Below are 23,127 nucleotides of genomic sequence, written 5' to 3'. Positions count from 1 at the left end.
TATTTTTTTAAACTTTAGGCTACATACTCATCTATAAACAGAGGTGCAAATACTAGAGATCACCTGTAACTACTTTAAGTCATAAATATTCATGAAGGATTTAATTTCTTTTCATCTTTCCAGAACAAATAAAGTAATCAACATTAAAAATACCATTACTTTTTAGTGTTCTTGTAAATATAATTGTACAATGTATGATGTATCACATGTTATTTTTGTTTTGGTGCTCTGTTTTACTACCCAATCAATGGCCTTGTGTAGTGTGCTCTGATGTTGACTGACATCAGAATGAGCTTCCAAATTTTCAAGAATATCTCACACACCTGGCAGTACATACTGAAGCTGTTCCACAAATTAAAGTCATGTTGATTTAGGCAGACTTTACTTACAATGATGTCTTGTTTTCAAATAAATGTAAATTCTCATACAAGTAAATGGGCATGTTTTCAAGTTCCGTTGACCTACACTTCAGCTGGTTGGAATGTGATGGAAGCCGGGAATGATAAAATTGGTTAAAAGTATGATAAATATCTTGCACAAAATGAAGCTATCTCAACACTTTCTTCAATATTAATACATTTTTATTCATTTCATTAAAGAAACATTCTTCAACCTAATCTGATTTCAGCATTCCCTACTTCCATTGCATTCCAACAAACTGAATAGAACAAGAAAATGTGTCCATCTGCTACTGCTAGACCTTTATTCCAACAGGATAAAGACAGAAAATAAAGTATAACCAATTAGATATAAATTTGTGGATGAGTGTCAATATGGGCTGCCATGTGTGTGAGATATTCCTGAAAATGTTACCTCTCGTTCTCCTGCCGTCAACATGGAAAAACACTAAACATTGTTATTATTTAGGCAGTAAGACACAGCTCCAAAACATAAATATCATGTGATACATCTTACGTTGTAGGACTAATGGAAAACAATGTTGGCCCACAAAATTTGAAGCCCATGAAATCATCTGTTTGGCATCAACTTTTTATCACCATGAATATTTCAGAATTTACAGAATTTTCAACAGGTAAAACAAAGTGTCTACTATCTTGCATTTCTGAAACAACATCCAGGTTATATTGCACACCTACCCACCAGGCCTGAACATACAGCATCTTTATTATAATATCTAAACCGATATCTAAATATTTACATATTCTGTATTTACCCGTGTAGAGGATGGACCCAGATCTGCTATCGCATAATGTGCAGGCAGTCTAAAATGTAGATCTGTCAAAATACACAACAGTAATCTGAATATGCATCGACTGCAGTTGAATGTATGTTATATCCCATATGTACTCGCTTCTAAGTCCAGTCAAACTGAAAACAACAATGATCCTGATCTGACATAGTATTGTGTGCCTGCAGATCATGGTCTATGTTGTTGTTCAACTGATTACTCCAAACAAACTGCATAGATCCAGATCTGCTGGTGCATTATGTGACAGCAAAAATGGGTCTGTGCAGCCTTTCTGTGGAAGTAGACTTTTAAGCAAGTATAAATGGTTCACAAGCAACTTATAAATATGATGTGCAACTGATCCAAAGTCTAACTTAAAACACAGGTATATGCAGTACCTATTTCTACCAATAAATCTCTTGTCATGTCTCACGTAAAGATATCTCTCCTTTTTAAAGTGAAAAACTAAGTTCTAATTGTTCCTGTTTTCTTGATGCCTGCAACTGACCTATCACCTGTGCTGCATCTACTTGTTAAAATCACAATTTCGACAAAATACAAGAACCTGCAAATATGCATGTCCTTCATTAACATGCTTGTTTTTAGAGCAACAAATTCAATCTAAATCAGATCAAACTCCAGTAAAATGAAAACCTGTGAAGTTATAATGATGTAAATTTATACATGCTGTCTAGGAATAATGATAAAGGTGTTCAGTTTGTTCAACAGTTCACATGCTTGGACAATCAGTGAACATACAATAATACAAGGCTGCACAGGTGGATAGCAACCAGACTGGTCAACAGTCTGCATGGTTCATTAATAAGCCACTTTTGGTTGATAGTCATTATGTCAGTCTGTTGAAAAGATTCATGTTGGACTCAGATTAGTCAAGGAAATGCAAAATTTGGGCCCCGTTTTAGTGTATTCATTCACAAATGTATAAAAGTCCATCTTAGAGACAGACAATCAGGATTAATTAATAATAAGAATACCTTGACAGTTATTGACAACTGTGAGGAGTATACATCCCACACATTTTTCTAATCAAAAGGTTTAACAAAAAGTAACAAAGCTGGAAAAAAAATCCCCTGAGTACATAGTAAAATGAAAAATCTCCAAGCATTTAATGCCCCCATTGTCCAAGTTTCTTCTGACCTTACCACCCATTTCCACTGCATGATATAGCCAATAATGCATTCAAAGTTTCACTAAAGCCAATAATTAAAATCGGTCCTTATTTTCTAAATGCTTGATGCATATATACTGATGTTGGGATCTAGAGGTTAAAACACATCCCATATTGAAAATAAAACATGGAATTGATCATTTGACAGTTACTTTATCTTGAAACTAGCACAAGTGTGTGATGTGATGTGATTTTGATTTTTAACGTTACTTTAACAATTTTTCAGTCATATCGCTATGATGTCTGCAATGTGGCAGTTTATAGTGATGTCTAGCACTAGGGCATCATGTCACAGACATGTAGCATGATGTATACCCAGTCACATTATCCTGACACCAGGCTGACCAGTCCTAACACTAACCTCTTAATGCTGAGTGCCAAGTGAGGCAGCTGTTAGTACTGTTTTATTATACACCCATCAATGATAACTCACTGATACAACTAACTTTCCAATGATGTAAATCAGGGCCTGTAACAGATGCGTAGTCCTGATGCCAAATACAATAAACATGCCATCAAAAGTGATGCCACCACAAACTGCACAGACCCAGATCTCCTTTGCATAATGTGATAGCAAATCCGAGTCTCTACAGTTTGTTAAGAGTAACCAGTTGAACAAACAACACCAAGACTGATTTACTATTGTATTATGCAATGACTGATGTGGATTTGTGCTGATTGCAGTAGGACTCAACTTATAAGCAAGTATGCATGGTATGTATGAATTATTAGTTTTGTTTTGTTTTTGTTTACTTTTAATACATTACTGGCTATATCATGCTAAGTTCTGTTCCAGTAATGCATCCCTGGGACAAGGGATGGCACTTTTAATGTGGTGTACTCGCCCATAGATGAATTTTCCTTTCATTTTCATAAGAACTCTGTGCAATCATTTTTTTTTTAACTGCCTTCCCTGGGTACCATGAATATTAAATGGAACAGCCCTAAGGAAATGGAACCTAAATGCCTTTCCCATTAAGATATCAAGTCAGCTGACATGAAATCTACTTTAGTGTACAGTAATGCCTTTCCCAGTGACATATCAAGTTAGCCGATTTTAAATCTATTTTAACATACAGTAATGTCTTTCCCAGTGACATATTAAGTCAGCCAATGTGAAATCGACTTTAGCATACAGTAATGCCTTTCCGAGTGACATATCAAGTTAGCCAATTTGAAATCTACTTTAACGTACAGTACTGTTAAGTCATATGTTCACCATACATTTGTTTCCATTAAATGCAATCCAATTATCGTCTACCCTCAATAGGTATTTTGATTTTCTATGATTGTCTAACATTAAATAATGATAAAAATGTAGGTGATTTGCATCAAATAACCAAGCACAGCAAATTCTAGCCACATGACAGATCCTATTCAAACACATGCAAATTTTCTTCCCATTAATGAGACAAACTATGATTGAAAGAAAGACAAATAATCTAATATCAACTGATACAAAGTTTTTTCAAAATATTTAACTGGGTAGGAAAGGTCTGAAGAAACATTGACTATATGCTTTAAAGGCAAACAAAAATAAAATGATCTTATTTCATAACTATCAATAAATCGAGCAGGCCTAGAAAATCTACATTATACTTACTGCTACGAGAAATGCTTTTTCAACCATTCAGAAATAAAGAAGAATAAATAATACACTATGCTATAGATATCTGGTATTTTAGGTGGGATATTCTGGGATGGTTTTCCTGGTGGGGTGGGTGGTGGCTGTTTTGTTGCCAATGTGATGATAGATGTGGATGTTGGTTGTAATGTTCTATCTACTGGTACAATATTTTTTGACGATGATGGTGGCAGTGATGGTGGTGGTGGTGAGGTTGATGCAGTCTTGTTGGAAAATGGGAGAATTGCTGCCTTTGTTGTTCGCTCAGATGTCAATTTCACTTTATCTGGTGGTTCTGAAAATATATATCATATGATGCACCAATTTAGAGAATCTTCTGAACTGATTCGTAGACAAATTTATCAAAAATGGCAAAACATTGAAAACAAAGCATAATCATGGAAAACATTTTTTCTTGCTACCCAGGTTCACATTAAAAAAGGGCCATAACCCCACAATATATTTCTGGAAAATGCTAAAATTCAAACTTAAGCTAGATTTTCTCTATACATAAAATATGATCTCAGAAAAGGCCAAAAATTACAAACGTATATATAGCTGGTCATGTTTTTCTGCATGAACTCATTTAGTTCATAAATTCCATAAAATTACACTTTCTTTAATTGATGAAATGTTTTTATGTGCTTTGGGTAACTGCTATATTTGCACATTTTTTTAAATAAAAACCCAACTGTCCAATTTAACAAATGCGCCCAAAACATGATGAGCAATGTAATCGAGTGAAATAATTAAAGAAGAAAAAGTAAAAAGTTTAGACCTAAAAATCCACCTATACCTGGTTCTTTATCATGTTTGCATGGTATGACTGTTGTCCAGATTTCTGAATTGACTGACTTCCCAGGCCCTGCCGCAGACACGGCATATAGTTCTATAACATAATGTTCCGAGTAATTCAGACCCCGCATGATGTACTCGGTAGATACCTTAAAAGAAAATAGCTGCCATTCAGTTTAAGTCAATACAATGCAAGCATCACATGTCTAACTTTTTATGAACTGTATTTCTCATTCCAACACATTCTGTTATAGTTATCCCTTGTGAGAAATTAAACAATGGACAGATGGATGGATGGATGGATGTAGTCATTAAAATAGAATATTTACCACTGAGAAAATATATTTTTTCCTATTTTCAACTGCATTGGTCAGAAAGGGCCTTTTGACTAAATTAGTATATATATAACTTACAAAACTAAATTTGGTTTTTAAACTAAAAAAATTCTTAAACTATGTTAGTGAAATATTAAATGTTGGTCATCGTGACCTCCTTTGGTTGTAAGGTTACAGTACTAATAGAGATGCATCCAAATGTTAAGTGTTGTGACTGTGTCATATGTTATATTATTAAAACATGAACTTTCAATACAAAATTTCAACAAAGTTAGAAGTGCATAAAATAAAGAACACATAAACCCCTTTTTGCGAAAAGGGTCTAGCACTTAACAACATGCATCCACTCAACAAGTTTCATGATACCGTACAAGATGGTACACATACAGCACACCAGAACCCATGTGATGCTTACCACAACATAGCAAAATTTAAAATATAGGTCCCATTAATCTTTTCGTTGTGAGGGGGTGAAATTTACAGATCTGCACGTCAGCATAACATTTCATGATTCTAGCATGAACATAGTCTGCAAATTTAGCTTCACGTACAAAATTTAACTTTTCAGTTGGTTTTTTAGTTGAACACCCATTTCATCACTTGACATGGCATACATGGCAGTCAATGTTATTTAGCAGAGTTAGAAGGCAGGAAGAAAGACTCCATAAGGAGCCAAAGACCAATGGGAAGCTACTTTTTCACATACCCACATTGGTCAAGCCAAGGCTCAACTAATGTGGACATGCAAGATGTGTGAATGATACATAATGGCAAACACCTTAGACCACTCAGCCACCCTGGGGTCCCCAGAAATGAACTAAATACAGCCAAGTCTAAAACATGAGTCTGAATCATGTTTTGTGATTCTATTTAGGATATTATATACATACCATGTGGGGATGAACTAAATGCATATTATTACTGAAGCCAGTAAATTGGTGGTGTTGCAGTTGTTTTTATTGTGGGATTAAAGCTATTTTTCAACACACAATAGGCTATACATGGCAGGCAGTTTAACTGGTGGAGGAAGAGGCAGGAAACCCCTGCGAAGAACCACCGACTCATGTGAAGCTACTTGCAAGCTATCTCACATACCCACATTGGCTAAGCCTGAGACTCAAACCAATGCTGATAGAGTACCGTATTTCAAGTTATTTTTCGTACACAAAAAAATAATTATTAATTTCAGTGTACAAAAAATAATATGTAAAATAAATAATTATCATTTTGTGGTACTGACCATGTATGAAATTAAGGGATCATACCTGAACACACGCTACTCGACAACCGAACGGTACAAATGTACAAAGTAAACATATATTTTCTGTCTCATTTTGCTCTCAAGAATCTAATTACAATAAAAATAAAAGTACTCAAAAATATTTGTTGTTATTAGTGAATGAGAGAGAGAGAGAGAGGATTATGTCTCAATGTGCAAGCTCGTCTGCATTTAGAGTATATGTAGCTGTTATGTTGTGTAATGTTGGCAAAATGATTAAGATGGTTTGAACATGTATTAGTTATGGGTATAATTTATTGGTAAATTGTACGCAACAATATGAGACCACATTGACAAGAAATTAAGTACAACTTGTATTTTTACATTAACAATAATCTCATTATCAAATTGCAATAAAAAATAAAGAACTTGAAATCACATTTTAGTTAATGTGCGCAAGCGCATGTGCGTGTGAGAGAGAGAGAGAGAGAGATGAAACAAAATTTTGTCAGTGTACAAGATCGTCTTTATTCAGGGTGCTTTATACTTGTAGCTTTTGCAATGAGAAAAAAAGACTGTTACCTGACAATTGTAATAATCCTCTTGTATTAAGACCCTACTATATTCCATTATCAATAAACACCTCTAAATCAACAATACATTCTTGTTTTAATTATTATGTACATGGTCGCAACAACCACATGGCTAGGCCGTGTTATTTACACGGCAATTACACATGCTTAGTGCTTTGGGTTATTCCAGTTGAAACCTGATTTAGTGCAAGAATTGAAAGAAGAGGTCACATCAGCAAAGCTTCCAGTAGGAAAACGAGGCTCTCTTGAGGGAAATGAAAATCAGTCAATGTGCTATTTAAGCTGTTGCCCATACAGAAGATGTTATAAGGACAAGCGATCATACCTGTTATTTGAACTGGCCAATAAAGATAATAGTTGGGTATATCGTAGAATAGATTTGCAATAAAATGTTATTTATAGCCAAGTCAAAAGAGAACAAGTGCTTAAAAGATAGTATATGTATATATATACACGAATCAATTTAATGGAGTCTGTGACTTTCATATTTACGATAGAAAATGACTAGGGTTTTATATTTTATGTTTGTATGACTATAATGAAACAATAAGACTAGTTGACCAATGGTCTGTGGTCTTCACTTTAACATGTCCTGAGATGTAATTTTTGTTGGATAAGAAAACATCAAAGGTCTTCCAAATTCATCTTAAAATGCATGTGATGTTTTGTTATGGGACGGTCTTAATAAGGAGAACTAATTAATGATAATATTTAAAGGTATGGTCTGTGAAGTCCTTTGTCCATTTGTGAATAAACACCAGTAGATATTGTAATGACAGTAAGAGAGCTTATGCACATGAGCACCTGCAGGATTTTCTGCAAGGTGAAGGGTCACAGCCAGGAGAGTTAGTATAGTAAACAGTCTGAAACGAAAGCTAATGTTTACTAAGCATTTTGTGACATATATTTCAGCTTCATTTGCATGATTAAACTTGTAGGAATATATATATATATATATATATATATATATATATATATATATATATATATATATATATATATATATATATATATATATATATATATATGTATATATATATATATATATATATCTATATATATATTTGCAGTATGATTTTGGAGTGGGGGGTCATGTGACCCCCTTGACTTATGCTGCGGGTGCCCATGCTTATGCATCAATCATTGTATTTTCTCACCAACAATTAATTAATTTTTGTAAAAACAAAATGGCAATATGCTATTTTTAATCTTTTTTGCAAACGTAAATCTTCTTAGTAGAAATTTTATGTCTGATAATTTAATGGAATTTTTCGAAAAATACAATGTGATATGTATGAAAAATTATGATACATTTAAATAATTATTATTTTGATAACTGGATTGTGTATGAAAAATTAAAGGGTACAAAAAAATACATGAAATATGCTAATGATGGCAGCACAAATAAAATGTAATAAGGATGCAGTATTATGGTAATGCAAAAAATCATCAGGTTTAACGAGTCTAGTATGAACAATGCTTGTGAAATAAACTAAAGACTAAACACTTAACCAAAGTCGGTTAAGTATCAATCCATGCAACCCAGAGGGTGCATCTATATTGGGCCTACCCTAAATTTAAGCATCCCACAGGGTTATCTATATTGGGCCTACCCTAAATTTAAGCATTTCACAGGGTGTATCTATACTGGGCCTACCCAAAATCCAAGCAACCTACAGGGTGTATCTATACTGTGCTTACTTTTAATCCATGCAACCCACAGGGTGTGTCTATACTGGTCCTACCCTAAATCCAAGCCACCAACAAGTGTCTCTATATTGGGTCTACCCCAAATGCAAGCAACCCACATGGTATTTCTACCATATATATTCACATGTAAGCAGAATAATTTAGGAAAAAATAAATGCCTGGAAGAAGGGAGGTCTAAACGTAAGTTCTCTTGTTGACTACCAGTATATATCATTACTGTATATCATTGAAAATGAGATAACATGCTTACCTTTAACCCCCATGTACTTTGATGCATAGATATCATACAACTATGACCATCCTTTCAGATCAAGTAGCATTAATAGACTATTGGGTCAGCATATGAACAGGTCACGCACTTTTTAATGTTTTACCTATTTAGTTTGAGGCAGTGGGTCAACTTATATGCATATGAGTTCATACAGTATACTGGACCAACCATAAATCCAATCAAGCCACAGGGTGCTTCTATGGTGCATATGACTTTCAAAAGACCCTAATTACTAACCATTACTAATATCTATGTCTTATGATTTGCTAAAACAAAATGTATACAATATCAATGCACCTATCACCTACAATTATATTAAAAAGACATTTATCAAGAGAATGTATGAAGATTTCAAGAAGAAAAACTAGAGTTCTTTGGAATACAGTCTCCAGCCTCCAAACCATTTGCATCACTTCTGTCTTTACTTTATAAGTCGTGTGTGTGTGTCTGTGCGATTTAGATTTGTAACATAGCTTTAACAATTTCTGTGATACCACAATGATGTCTGCAGCATAGCAGTTTATAGGGATGTCTAGCAGTGAGGCATCATGTCCTACCCAAACACATTATCCTGACACCAGGCTGATCAGTCCTAACACTAACATCTTTATGCTGAATGCCAAGCAAAAAAGCTGCTAATATCATTTTTATAAGTCTCTGGCTTGCCGGGGTTCAAATATGTGACCTCCCGCATTTGAAATAAACAGCTGCTATTAGACCACATTGTTTTGCAAAACATTCTTTATAGGAAAATCTGAGATAAAAACTTACCTTGTGTCAATCATGTTTATCAAGGTGGCAGCATCCCATACAATGCAGTTTACTCAAGTAATCTGAGTACAAGTATGCCTTCATAGTGCAAAGACACTGAAGTAGTATATGTTTACCCCAGTAGATTTTCTTATCCTAATTCAAATGAAAATATATTTAACTCTGGAACAAACTGTCCCCAACAACATTTACAATGATTGCATTACATACTGAAAAAGTTCTCCAAAGGCACAAAAATGATACCCACAAAAGAAGTGAGTTTACAGTATCCGAAATGCTGCCAGGATTTTATTGGTAGATTGGGGTGGGGTAGGGAATCACCAAAAACGAAGGAGGAGTTGTTGTGTTTTTGGGTTTGACGCCATTTTCCAGCAAACGATAGGCTATACATGGCAGCCAGTTTTAATGGTGGAGGAAGAACCCAGGAAAACCCAGAAAGAACCACCGACCCACGAGAAGTTATTGGCAAGCTTTCTCACATAGCCACATTGGCTGAAACTGAGATTCAAACCTGTGCTGACAGAGGTGAGGTGGCAGTGATCCGTAACGGAGAGTGCTTTAGACCAATCAGAGGCCCCAAAGGAGCTTGCCAGTAGAATCTCATGGGTCGGTGGTTCTTTCCATGGTTTTCCCTGGTTCTTAACACACCATTTATACTGGCTGCCATGTATAGCCTATCTCAAGGTTCCCACGCTTTTCTAAAGATAAATATCCAGGTCATTTCCAGGGGTTTTCCAGGATGAAAAAAAAAATATTCATGGTTCACATATGACCATTACTGAATGGAATTAGGGAACATGTTAGATTGTAAAACATGCATTTTCCAAATCTAAAGGTGTTTCTCTTTCGAGACTCTCCAAAACATCGAAGTCAGAAAAGATGATCGTGTACAAAACCACAAAATGTATCACATAAAACAAGTTTGATTATATTCCTATAAATTGGCATGTAAAGTCATTTTAATGTACCGAAAAAAATTTCTAACATTATTTTGCTGACTGCATTATGTTGCCAAGTGGGAACAACTTAATGAACATAAATTAGTTTTGTTTCCTTTCAAACCTTTAATTCTAAAGAATTATATATATATATATATATATATGCATGCATCTTATAGAAAGTAAACATTTCCTATTACAGTATATAAAAAAACAAGGAAAAATTTAAATCTTGTCTTGCAATGGAAAAAGTTCAACCCTAAATTTATTTGTGCCAATAAAATCCAAACTATATTTTTTTAAACAAATATAATCTCCTTAAGACAACCTGGTTAAAAATCCATCATTTAAAAAACGTTTTCAAACAGGTTGAATTAAATTCTGACAAAAGACCATCAAAATTATATCTTGTTATATAAACAAGGGCTGAATATTCTGTAGAATCAACTAATCTTTTTGTAATTCGTTAAACCAGTCCCCAAGTCTGTATTGATAGAGAGGCTCATATAGCTTTTTAATATATAGTAAAAGTGATGACAATTTCTCATTTCAGCTCTGAGATTCGACAATTTGGACTACAAATTTAGCTCAAAACGAATAACAGTCTGTTTTCTAATCTGGGTTCTCTCTGAATATTCCCACCACATTTTTCATATTTGGACATTTAAGTTGGGGTATGGGGTCAATGCAATTGCATATCGAAAATTTTGAATTTGCCACCACCATGCATAGCAACATATGTTAGTCGCTTATCAGTGGGCCTAGCATATTTAAACTTATGTTGTAACGACTAAAACCTACATCAAACCATTAGAAAATAATTTATTTTCAGAAATGGCAAGAATTATAAACATTATGTCTTTAATCCACTGACAGACTAGACGAAAGTACGGCATAGAAGAAACCTGACCCTGTACTCGCTGTTTGCATTACAAGTCACATGACTTCACAAATCTCACTCAAACGACGACATAGGAAGTCCAATAGGCATGTGATATCAACAACAAACTCCTTTTGTTGTAGAGATATTCAATTATATTAAATGAAAGTCAGAAACTTTTTTAAAAAAAAACAGCAATCTGGCCAATCTGATTTATAAAGCAGAGAGCACATGTCAACATGGTATCACATGATACAACAAAACTCCAGAAGTTGCTCTTGGAAAATATATAAATATGGAGAATTTTGTGTTCTTTCGTTTTTGTATTTTTATTACAACCAGCATATGACTATCATTTAATATTTTTTTCTCTAAAACTTTTGAGAATGTGGGTTGTTAGATTTGTGTACTCATTCGACTAACAATGCATATCGCTTGTACCAGGTAGCATTTCATCAAAACGCTGTAGTTTTATCTTGTCTTTCAGCAGACTAAAGACACAGCAATTTTGTTACAAACAATTTCTGAGAAAATAAGTATTTTTCATATCGATTTCATGCATGTATCACTTGATCTAACAATGTTTAAGTTTGCTCAGCCATCCGGTAAGTGGCTATGCTTTGCCACAACCATGCTGGCCTCTTGTGATGCAAGACTGGTTTTCATCCCTTCTATGTAATTGAAACATACGAATATCAAGCTGACTTTGAAAATAAAAGTCTACTAGACAAATCTAATCCACTGAGCATTTGGTTTGACATATTGACATATTATTGCAAGCACCCAAATGATCCATACTGCAACCTCCAAATATTCTGGTTAGAACTCAATAAATTTAACTCACGCTCAGTTTAGTTACGACTCTATTACGTCATTGCTTCGGGTGTCAAGTGGTGGCGGAAAATTCCTGGGTTTTTCCAGACTTTTATCAATATTTGCAAAATTCAAGGACTTTTCATGGTCGGGAAAAAATATATAATTTCTATCGACTTTTCCCCCCTTTTCCCGGTAGTGTGGGAATCCTGCTATCTTGTGCTTCAAAATGGCATTAAACTCTACAGTAACAACATCTGCATACATTGGAATGGACAGAGATATTGTAATCATATAAGTATTCTTACAATTTTGATTCTTATTTATTCAGTTCATCATAACAGTTTATCTTAACATATTTTATACCACACACAGTGCATTGTTATATGCATGACTCTTTACTAATTTGCAAGTTTTCTCATTCATCACTGCTTTGAAATTCCAAGTTTGCAAATTCATCAGGTTTGTATGATTTGCACACTAACACACCCTTGCACGGTCTATGCCTTATTTATTAGTCTAAGTAACAGATGTTGATATAATAAATGCTCATGATAGGTGCAGAAGTTAACACTTACATTTGGTAAAGTTATGTCAGTGGCTTCTCGTCTGTAGAGGTGTTGATCAGAATTTGTTCCGGGGACTTGCACCTTCTCCGATAGCCACCATTTTAGATGGTACTGTTGTATCGGCAAGTCTGATTGTGGTGGTTGCCATGTCAATCGCACCTCTATGCTGCAGTTAATGTTGCTGGTTAATGAAGTAAAGGAAGGAATGGCCCTGGGTGGGTTTATCACTGAAAACATGAATTCAACTGGTTTAACAAGGGGGGATACGAAGGTCATGCAAGTGTCACTATAGTTAAAAACTACCCTAACTCTAGACTGGATGGTACTGGTTTCAAACTTTTCTGCTGGATTCTGATCAAATTCTTGTCAGAGCCAAGTTATTCTGGACTGATATAACATTAGCATTGTCAAAACTGTATCCAATGCAGAGTGTGATCACGAGATGTGCATGTCTTTATAAAAAAAATGAATACACTTCTCATCTGGGACTTAACATTTCAAGGTCAACAGGCTGCAATGATTCTTATCCTTTAAAACAACTTTAATTTTGATGTGAAACTAATGGAGCTGTATGTAAATAGGGCACCTTGAGTCCACTCAAATCTTTATTAATGAACAAAATTGTTATGATGAAGCCTAGATTTATATCATGTTAGATGAATAAACATATAAAAAAATTTTAGATTTATGACTTGCTGATAGAAAATTATGTTTATGCCAAGAACAAAACAACTTCCACAACCACCGCTAGTTATGAACGCAACTTTATAAAATTAATTTTTGTTCACACTACAGACCTGCCAACCCTGACAGGTTAGTCTCAGTAAGGCAGCTGATTTTTTTCCGTAAGACCGTCTTGTTTTCAGCATGGTGTAACAAAATATCATAAACTGCTACTGCAAAGCTGGGAAATGTAATTTAAAGTTCGGTATTCAAAACAAGCAGCAATGATAAACATTATGTTCAGCTGCAAATTTTGTGAAGTACGCATCGACTTTATTTGTCACTAGTACTGTTGCACAAACTTTAGTTCCAAACTCTACGCAGCTCAGTGGCTTGTTGCTATCTCTTAACTTGATGTAATTCTTGGAAATTCTTTATCCACTTCACATGACAATGGCAATCATATCTCCCGCCACGAGACATACTCATACTGGCATGTGATGTCCAATAATTGTAACTGTGTCCCTTTCAGCTTTTTATTCACAAGAATTTGAATATTCCTTTTTATTCTTCTGTGCTGATTATTAACACTTTTCAAGAGGCTTATTTTCCCTTTCGTCTTTAACATGCGTCGCTTGCTAAACGCCACTTTTAAAAAATTCAATAATCAACTGTTTGATCATGCAGACCCTTCACATGAACATAGGTGCAATTTAAAGCTTCATTTTTCTATAGATTTTGTTTTTATGCCGTATGTCTGTACTTTAAGGGTAATTTTCATAAGACTTACGTCAAAATCATAAGGGTTGGCAGGTCTGACACTAAACACATGCGCTTATAATATTCATTTTTTTAATCTGCTATAAATGGTCATCTGAAAATTAATTGCAACAAAATGACCAATGAAGAAGGATTGGATAGAAATGATAAGACAATGTGTGAAAAACTTCCCCAAATACTAAAGGAATTCTCCAAAATACTCGAAACATACCACAAAATACTCATTTTACAATAAAAATTCCCAATTCTTGGAATTAGGTACCCAAAACTATAGTCTTGAATCATCCCTTAAGTACATATTAGAAAGATCTGAAAGTAACATTCACCACAAAGATGAGTTTAGGGAGGCAATGATTACTACTGATTATCTTGTTTAATACAGTGTTACCAGTGCAAACTACCATTAATTTAATTTAATTGATTTAAAGTTTTAAAGGGTAAACTAGATGAAAAGCTTTATTATTTTATTTTTTCTTACACTCACTGAGATCAAATGTCACAGCAGTGCTGACACATTGTGACACTAGACTGGAATTCATAACTTCTACTTTAATTTTATTTTACTGATATGGCCATGACTAACAGGTAACTAGTCCACTTTACCAATTCAATTGCCTAACCACTTGGAAGGAAATGACTATATGTTTAAGGTAAGCACCTAAATTATCCCTAGAGCAATAACATCTCAACTGGCTGATGAGTCCTGCAATCTCCAAAAGTTCCTGAAAGAACTCAATAAATACAAATCCCGATCTGTTCAGTTACAACTCAATTACATATTTTTGTGTGTACCGGTAAACAAATATTTTCTTTCTCCCAACTTTTTCAATTTTCTATTAGCATTAGAACCCTGAATAACAGTGGTTTCAAGCTGGACCATATGAAACATAAGATCAGCATCACTTTCATTTAGTTTTTGTTTTTCATGATTTTAATGACACTTTTTTCCCTGATTATATCATGCCAAGAAAATGGGAGCCAAGTGTTTTTTTTACAATGACACATCGAGTCAGCTGATTTATGCTGGTCTAGGCAGGCTCCCTTTCATTAACGACCAACTATGTGAGAATTATTTTAGTGAAAACCCCTTGTTGATATGACCATCCATTTAGGTATAGCAATGAAAACAAGATTTACAAAATGGCAGCTATGGTGGCCATATTGGATGTCAGAACAGCACAATTTTCATTTAAGACCAAATAGACTTTGGTAATTCTCCAAGTAGTTTACAAGGAGAAGCATTAACAAACTTGTACTAATGGATGGGTGGTAGACTAGTAAAGCTATACAAATGAACAGAATGCAATGAATAAATACACATGTAAAATATAATTTAGATGATAACGTGGTCATTCATTCTATATAAACTATATATAATTCAAGCTCTCTTATATTAAGATGGCGCTGTGGACATGCATTTTACATAGTCATTATGACACAGCCACATTTATCACCAGTATGATAAAGAGGATACAGTGTGTGCCTTACTTTACATTAAGTCAATGTAACACAGCCAGTCTTATATCATGGTCTGATAAAGAATACTGAATTGTCCCACATTTTACATTAACACTCAATATAGCACAGCTACTCTTATATCACAGGTATGGCAAAGATGATACAGTTGTCCAACATTTTAAATTAATTCAATATAACAGTCACTCTTATATCACAGTTATGGCAAAGGTGATATTGAATTTCCTCATTATACAAGAACTCAATATAACATGCTACTGTTATATCACTAGTATGGTAAAAATGACAGCGGCTCCTCCTCATTATACATGAACTCAATATAACATGCTGATGTTACATCACTAGGATGGTAAAGATGATACAGAGGTTCCTCCTCATTATACATTAACTCAATATAACATGGTGCTGTTATATTACTAGGATGGTAAAGATGATACAGTGGTTCCTCCTCATTATACATTAACTCAAAATAATTCAGCTACTATTATATCAATGCTATTGTCATGGATTCCATTGTCTAAATTAAGTTATATCATTGCTATTGTCATGGATTCCATTGTCTAAATTAAGTTATATCATTTATATTTGATTTATTTTTCTCCTTAGTCTGTTAGTTATTAAATGATAAATGCCAGTTACAATGAAGTTTCATATACAGCATATCCTATATTTCTTTACCTTTTTATATTCAGAATACATCATTATGGTGCCGTCTTTCTCTATAACACACCTCAATACAATACAGCCTCAACCGTAACATGGTACACTTTAATGGCTGTACTGAATCATGTTTTAGCAAGAGCTAACTATATTTTGTTTCTTACCTCTCTCTGGACACTGGGGTGGAAGACTGCCTCCTTTGACAGCAATATCCCCACACAGCGGGGTACGTAACATGATGGCAGTAGCCTTGCCAATCATGCCGCTATGTGTGACAGCTTTAACTTTCACATCGTAATCACACTCATACAACAAATCGTACAGCTCAAAGTACGTCTCCTGAAATAACACATTACATTAAAATTAAAGACTACAAGCGAAAGTATATATAGCCACATGTTCTTTTGCAATAATATTTTCATGTATTAAGTAAGGTATGTGCGACTTCCTCCAAGGAACAGGCTAGATATCAATTTTAAATGTACACATATGATGTAAATCATATAACCAGATAAAACCAGGTCATAGGTTGCACATACCTGCATTATGTCATATAACTCAAAGAACATTCTGTTTCTACTTGCAACAAGTATTAACATATACAATATATCATGTCAGATGGACACTTGTAACATCCATAAGATGCAGAGCATTTTTCTAGTTTTATTCAAATATGAAACAAGGAAAGGTATTTGCTGCAAGAATTCACTGCAATATTTGGTAGCATCTCTATTTTGAATTATGATTCAATACTGAAGATAAGCAGGGGTAAATTGCAGCTGTCCGAAAGTCTAAATACACTCAGGCCTTTTTATAACACTATTTTCAGGAACCAAGCAGCCATTTGGCAAGTTATCCAACATCTAGAGGAAGTTATCCAACGTCTTGAAGCCAATCTACAAGTTATCCAACATTTTGAAAATGCATTATTTAATAATTAAAACAGTTAATTTTGTTTTTATCTTTCTCTTGTTGACCTTTTTTACCTATATATTGGCCATAATAGATTCATACCGTATATACTTTATAATAAGTCCAACTGCATACAACACACCATCTGATGTGCCAGCACATGTACGTCTATGTTGTTTACCCCACTGGTTACTCCTAACCAACTGCACAGACCCAGATCCACCAATGCATAATGTGCTGGCAGATTTGGTCTATCCAGTTAGTACCTGGATCCAACCTGTATGTGAGTAAATATGGTACTCCTATACAGATAAAGGTTAATCAGGATGATGTGTTGATATTTTAACATAAAATCAAACATCCATGTTGATAAAAATACAAGTGTGTAAAAACTCACAGAAAGCAAATTGTAATGCTTTCTGTTGTGTTTGAAGCCATATTAATGGTAAAAGTGCATAAATACACCTCCACATACAAGTAGATCAATACATTACCACATAAGTACATAGATACACCACCACATATAAGTACATCAATATATTACCACATAAGTACATCAATAAACTACCAGATACAAGTAGATCAATACCTTACCATGTAAGTTCATAAATACACCACCACATATAAGTACATCAATACATTACCACATAAGTACATCAATACACTACCACAGATAAGTACATCAATACATTACCACATACAAGTACATCAATACATTACCACTTATAAGTACATCAATACACTACCACATACAAGTATATCGATACACTACCACATATACGTACATCTGATTCAATACATTACCACATACAGTGCAACTCCGCTATAATGCGCCCTGCTATAACGTGAATTTGGATATAACGTGGTCATGGCGTGGCTCCCGAAATTTCCTATATTCATTTGCACAATAAAAAATATTTTTTGTTCAAAGTACATGAAATAGAGAATACAAAATTTAGTATCATTATGGGGAAGAGATCGCGTATGAATTCGAATTTAATATGATTGTTGCATGGTTCCTGAAATTTTAAATACATGTATGTGTATATTTCTCATAAAAATTATAGTTTTTAAGTACAAGAAATAGTGTGTAAAACGTTTATTATAATTTTAGGGAAGAGTTCGCTTATGAATTTTAATATAATACGATCATGGCATAGCTTCTAAAATTGAACAATATCACCAGGTTCTTGAAGTGTTATGCCAAAATAAACACTATCGGACATGTTACCAGTAAATAATGTCCGCTTTATTAGCTGGAAATTGAAATGGTATGAAACTGAACATGCATTCAGCTTTAAAATTTTTTTATAAAAGTGACTTGTGACCATTGCAGGCCTACTGCACTTAGTTCTCGGGTTTTACTTGTGTATGGGGTTTACTTATGAACTCGGTATTGATTTCCTATTTTTTTATAAAAATATTTTACCATCATGGTAACGCAAGTTCACAAACGCAATTCGTTCTCTGCACTTCGCGCAAAAAAATATATTATCATTTTGAGGAAGATATCGTGTATGAATTCTAGTATAATATGATATATAAGACGATCGTGGCGTTTTTCCTGAATTTTTAATTGCATGTACGTGTATTTTTTGCTTACCCTGAAAAATACTTTTTAAAAGTATGAGAAATAGTGTGTAAAACGTTTATTATCATTTTAGGGAAGAGTTCGAGTATGAATTTGAATATAATATGATCGTGGCTTGGCTTCTGAAATTTAACAATTTCACCCAATTCTTGAAGTGTTATGCCAAAATAAACATTATCGGAAATGTTACTTGTTACTGATCCACGAGTATAGCCAGTAAGTCGTCTTAGTGATTGTCTTCAATTAATTCTGTATACCATCATTGCTCAAACAATAGCCGACATGCGTTTCTTTAACTGCATACACAAACAAGCAGCAGACAATGCGGTGGTTGATAAAAGATTCTTACAATTTAATAAACATAAAAAAACGAAAGACGCCAACATGTTTGCTGGACATTTCGGTGTTATTAGACGCAATCAGTTGACCAGTAAATAATGTCCGCTTTATTAGCTGGAAATTGAAAGGGTATGAAATTGTACGTGCGTTCATCTTTACATTTTTTTTAAAAAGTGACTCATGACCATTGCAGGCCTACTGCACTTAGTTCTCGGGTTTTACATGGGTATGGTGTTTGTTTATGAACTCGTTATTAATATCCTATTTTTTTTAATAACAATATTTTACTGTTATGGAAAAGCAACTTCACAAATGCAAATCATTCTTTGCACTTTGCGCCATGACTAGTATAGTAGTTTTCACACGTTTCTTTCGATATTCACAAAATCTGAAGTAAAAGTTATATGCACGCTGAAAGCATGTGTTGATTGGTAATTATTCTTGTTGTAGTCGTTCAACCGAATAGGCATACGAGCGTTAATTATTGGAAATTTGCAATGGATAAGTGTACACGGAAATGCATATGAGAACATTTTAGCAGTATGAAATTTGTACAGACACCGTTTATAGACCTTGGAACGTAATGAACCGTACACGTGCTTCGTCTTTCTTAACCTAATTTTGCTGTTAATTTTTCCCATTGAATTCAGACACATAATGATGTGTGACCAAACTATTGATTAGTTTAAATATGTATGCAATTTTTGCAATGGAATTACATATTTTGTTGATGAATTTCAGTCCCCGACGGTACGATATCAGATGGCAAGTAAACGGTGTTGATACTCTGTTCAGGCTATATATTAGACGCTGAATTCAGATACAATGATCGGGAAAAAATAGTGAATATTGTAAAGCTGTGTGCAATTTTTCAATGGAATTACAGGCATTATATATGAACTGAATGCCACGACGGCATGATAGTAAACGGTGTTGATACCCTATTCATCGTATACATTAGACATGAATACATGTATATGTACCAATGAGTTGTTCTCTCAAGAAAGTAAAATACTTTAAAACCCCGCATTAGTGCGACCCCGATATTAATGCGACCCAATTTTGTGGACCCCAATTATCGCGTTATAGTGGGGTTCCACTGTATAAGTACATCAATACACTACCACATATAAGTACATATATACACTACCAGGTACAAGCAGAATTAATACACTGCCACAGGGTTTTTACAAATTTAAATTTACTATTTCTGATAACAAAATGATGATCGCTAATTTTCAAAAATCTTTTCCTCATGTAAGATGGAGATTTCTCTTTTATCACTCTCAAACCATTAAATTCATACGGTCTGATTCTTCATCCGGATTCAAGTTTACTAATTAATCTTGGTTTTATTCTGTGCTATTTAGAGTTTGTTTCAAAGATTCTGTATCAATTCTGGTACACCATGAAGAACAGGAATAGTCAGAATTACACCATATTAGAAAAAATACATATGCTAAAATAATACCCTGACGTACACCACATGATACTGTCAAAGGTCTGGATTCTGTATTGCTAACATTGATAATTTGTTTTCTTTTCTTAGATATGATTCAAACTATTCAATGGACATAACTCCTAATCCTAAACATTACTTACACAATATATAACGATTCACAGTACTGAAAGCTTTTTGTAAGTCAAAAATTATCATTCCAATGTAGAAACCTTTGGACATCTGGAATTTTATAATGATCAGACATACGAATCAAAGATGTATCAGTAAAGTACATTCCCCAAAATCTCTCTGAGTCAAGTTTTTAATAATCTTTCAAAAATTTGGTTATCTTGAAAATAAAGGTTATTTATGCAGAGAAGCAAACAACTTTATCAGAAAAGAAGCTAATGATAATTATTTCCAAAACATTTATACAACAATAATTCAACCAATTAACCAAATACTTGACTACAAAACTCTCTTTTCATAGCTAATTTCCATCCCTTTCCTTATTTTTCAGGGTGACATTGGTAACTCACACCATTTTTATGCCATGGTCTATGCTGTTGGATTGTGTTGTGCACGAGTTATCGATGGAGAAGTGTATATACTAGAACTGTCAGCTCCTTTTGTCCAAGTTGGAAATTCTCCGGTATCGATAATCATTATTTATCCAAAATATGGTCATGACAAATTAAACAAACATAATGTATGTTTTCTGACTGATGTAGCCCACAAAGTGTAAGACAATATCAGGCATGCATGGTGGAAAATTCAATGATGATGTAAAAGGTGTATTTTCGCAACTGCTCCCTTCCACAAGCTGTATTGGAATCAAGACACACACACCCAGTAATGGACTTTTTATGGAAGTTTTGACTGAAAAGGAGGGGTGTGCACTTAATATGACTTTTAACAAAATTTAAACAGATTATTTTTAAAGAATTCTGACAAGAAAAAATCTGCTAGTTTTACACAGGTTTATTAAAGTTACAAACTTTCAAAACAATGTGCTAGTTCAGGCTTTTCTATTTTTAAAGATTTCAGACATGGAAAGAAATCTATGGAAAGCAAGCTGGCTTTAAATTTCTCCAAACAAGTTATAAACTTTCTTTTAAAAATACACTAGCTTAGGATGAAGAAGTAATCATCTTTGTCTCCATTAGGGGCCAAGTATGGGTAAATGTAAAGGTTGGTGCATGTGTATTAGCTACAGATGAACTTATATCAGAAATGACGGTGAAGAACAACGCAGACATGCAGACTAGAGATCAAATGAGATGAGCATATACTTGAACAGAATACAAGATATGTGTACTGTCATCAGTTGCATAATCAACCTAATTTACTTTTGCACCTGTGGTTCATTAGCTATCAAGATGATTCTTTCCCAGGTAATGTAATCTGATCATGCGCGATTACAGGTAAAGCATTAATATTATTTGTTTTTAAGAATACAAGTCTTTTTAAAAACATTTATGCTAAGTCAAAGTCAGGAAAAAAGGTTAACTATCTTGTAATTCATTCACACTGCAACTTTTCTACAATGCACTTTAAAATTGTGTGGTACGTGCCAACACATAACTTTCTATGATGCATTGGAAAGAAGGTCTTTTTCTATCACTTTTATATTTCCATATTAAATACAAACAAATATTCAAACACTCCTTTTAACAGAAGAATATAGCCGAGTTGCCCATGACAGGCATCAATATTGTTGTCACCACTGCCATGAGCGTGATACCTATGTGACATAGACAAAAAATGCTAACCTCCTTGGAAAACTTACATGACATGTGGCCGACAGATCAGAACTAGATTGATAATTTTGAGCACAGGATCTCGGACTCCAATATATCAGAAAACTCTTCACCATCTTCCTGTAGTCTGAAATAAACAAAAACATTCTGACTTTAATTCCTGAGATGGAATTAAAAAATGTTCATCAGGGCCAGTCTTGCTAGAACGTGCACACACAATAATTATGTGCATGTATTTTCTTTTTACTGAATCAACAACCTACCAGGAATGCAAACTACAGTACAAGGTCTTCTACCTTAGGCTATATTTCAACATGAAAGTAAAAGTTTTGGCTTCATTTCGATTATATATTACCTGCAGAATCCACCCCGATTGACCACTATGGTAAAAAAAAAATAATTTCAGTAATTCTAACATTCAATCCTTAAGCAAGTATTTGGCATGACTGAGTTAATGTAACATTCAGTACTTAAGCAAGTATTTGGCATAATTGTGGGTCAATGTAACATTCATTCCTAAAGCAAGTATTGGGCATAATTGTGGGTCAATGTAACATTTAATCCTTAAGCAAGTATTTGGCATGACTTTGAGTCAATGTAACATTCAAT

General features: G+C 34.0%; 1 protein-coding gene across 1 annotated transcript in view; it reads right to left on the bottom strand.

Moving 5' to 3' along the window:
* Positions 1-231: 231 nt before the first annotated feature.
* Positions 232-23,127, bottom strand: part of LOC149799453 (anosmin-1-like) — a 153,733-nt gene continuing 130,837 nt past the window's right edge. Inside the window, exons 12-16 of the mRNA XM_089958197.1 lie at positions 22,548-22,645; positions 16,640-16,814; positions 12,906-13,123; positions 4,799-4,946; positions 232-4,297 (exon numbers count right to left, since the gene is read on the bottom strand). Coding sequence (XP_089814323.1) covers positions 3,984-4,297; positions 4,799-4,946; positions 12,906-13,123; positions 16,640-16,814; positions 22,548-22,645 — 953 coding nt within the window. The 3' untranslated portion in view covers positions 232-3,983. The remainder of the gene's footprint in view (positions 4,298-4,798; positions 4,947-12,905; positions 13,124-16,639; positions 16,815-22,547; positions 22,646-23,127) is intronic.

Source organism: Sinohyriopsis cumingii, chromosome 5 (assembly GCF_028554795.1).
Source record: "Sinohyriopsis cumingii isolate HCF-2022 chromosome 5, ASM2855479v2, whole genome shotgun sequence".
In the NCBI taxonomy this organism is placed as follows: Eukaryota; Metazoa; Mollusca; class Bivalvia; order Unionida; family Unionidae; genus Sinohyriopsis; species Sinohyriopsis cumingii.
The sequence above is the reverse complement of the archived record's forward strand: the minus strand, read 5'-3'. Positions and strand labels throughout refer to the sequence as shown.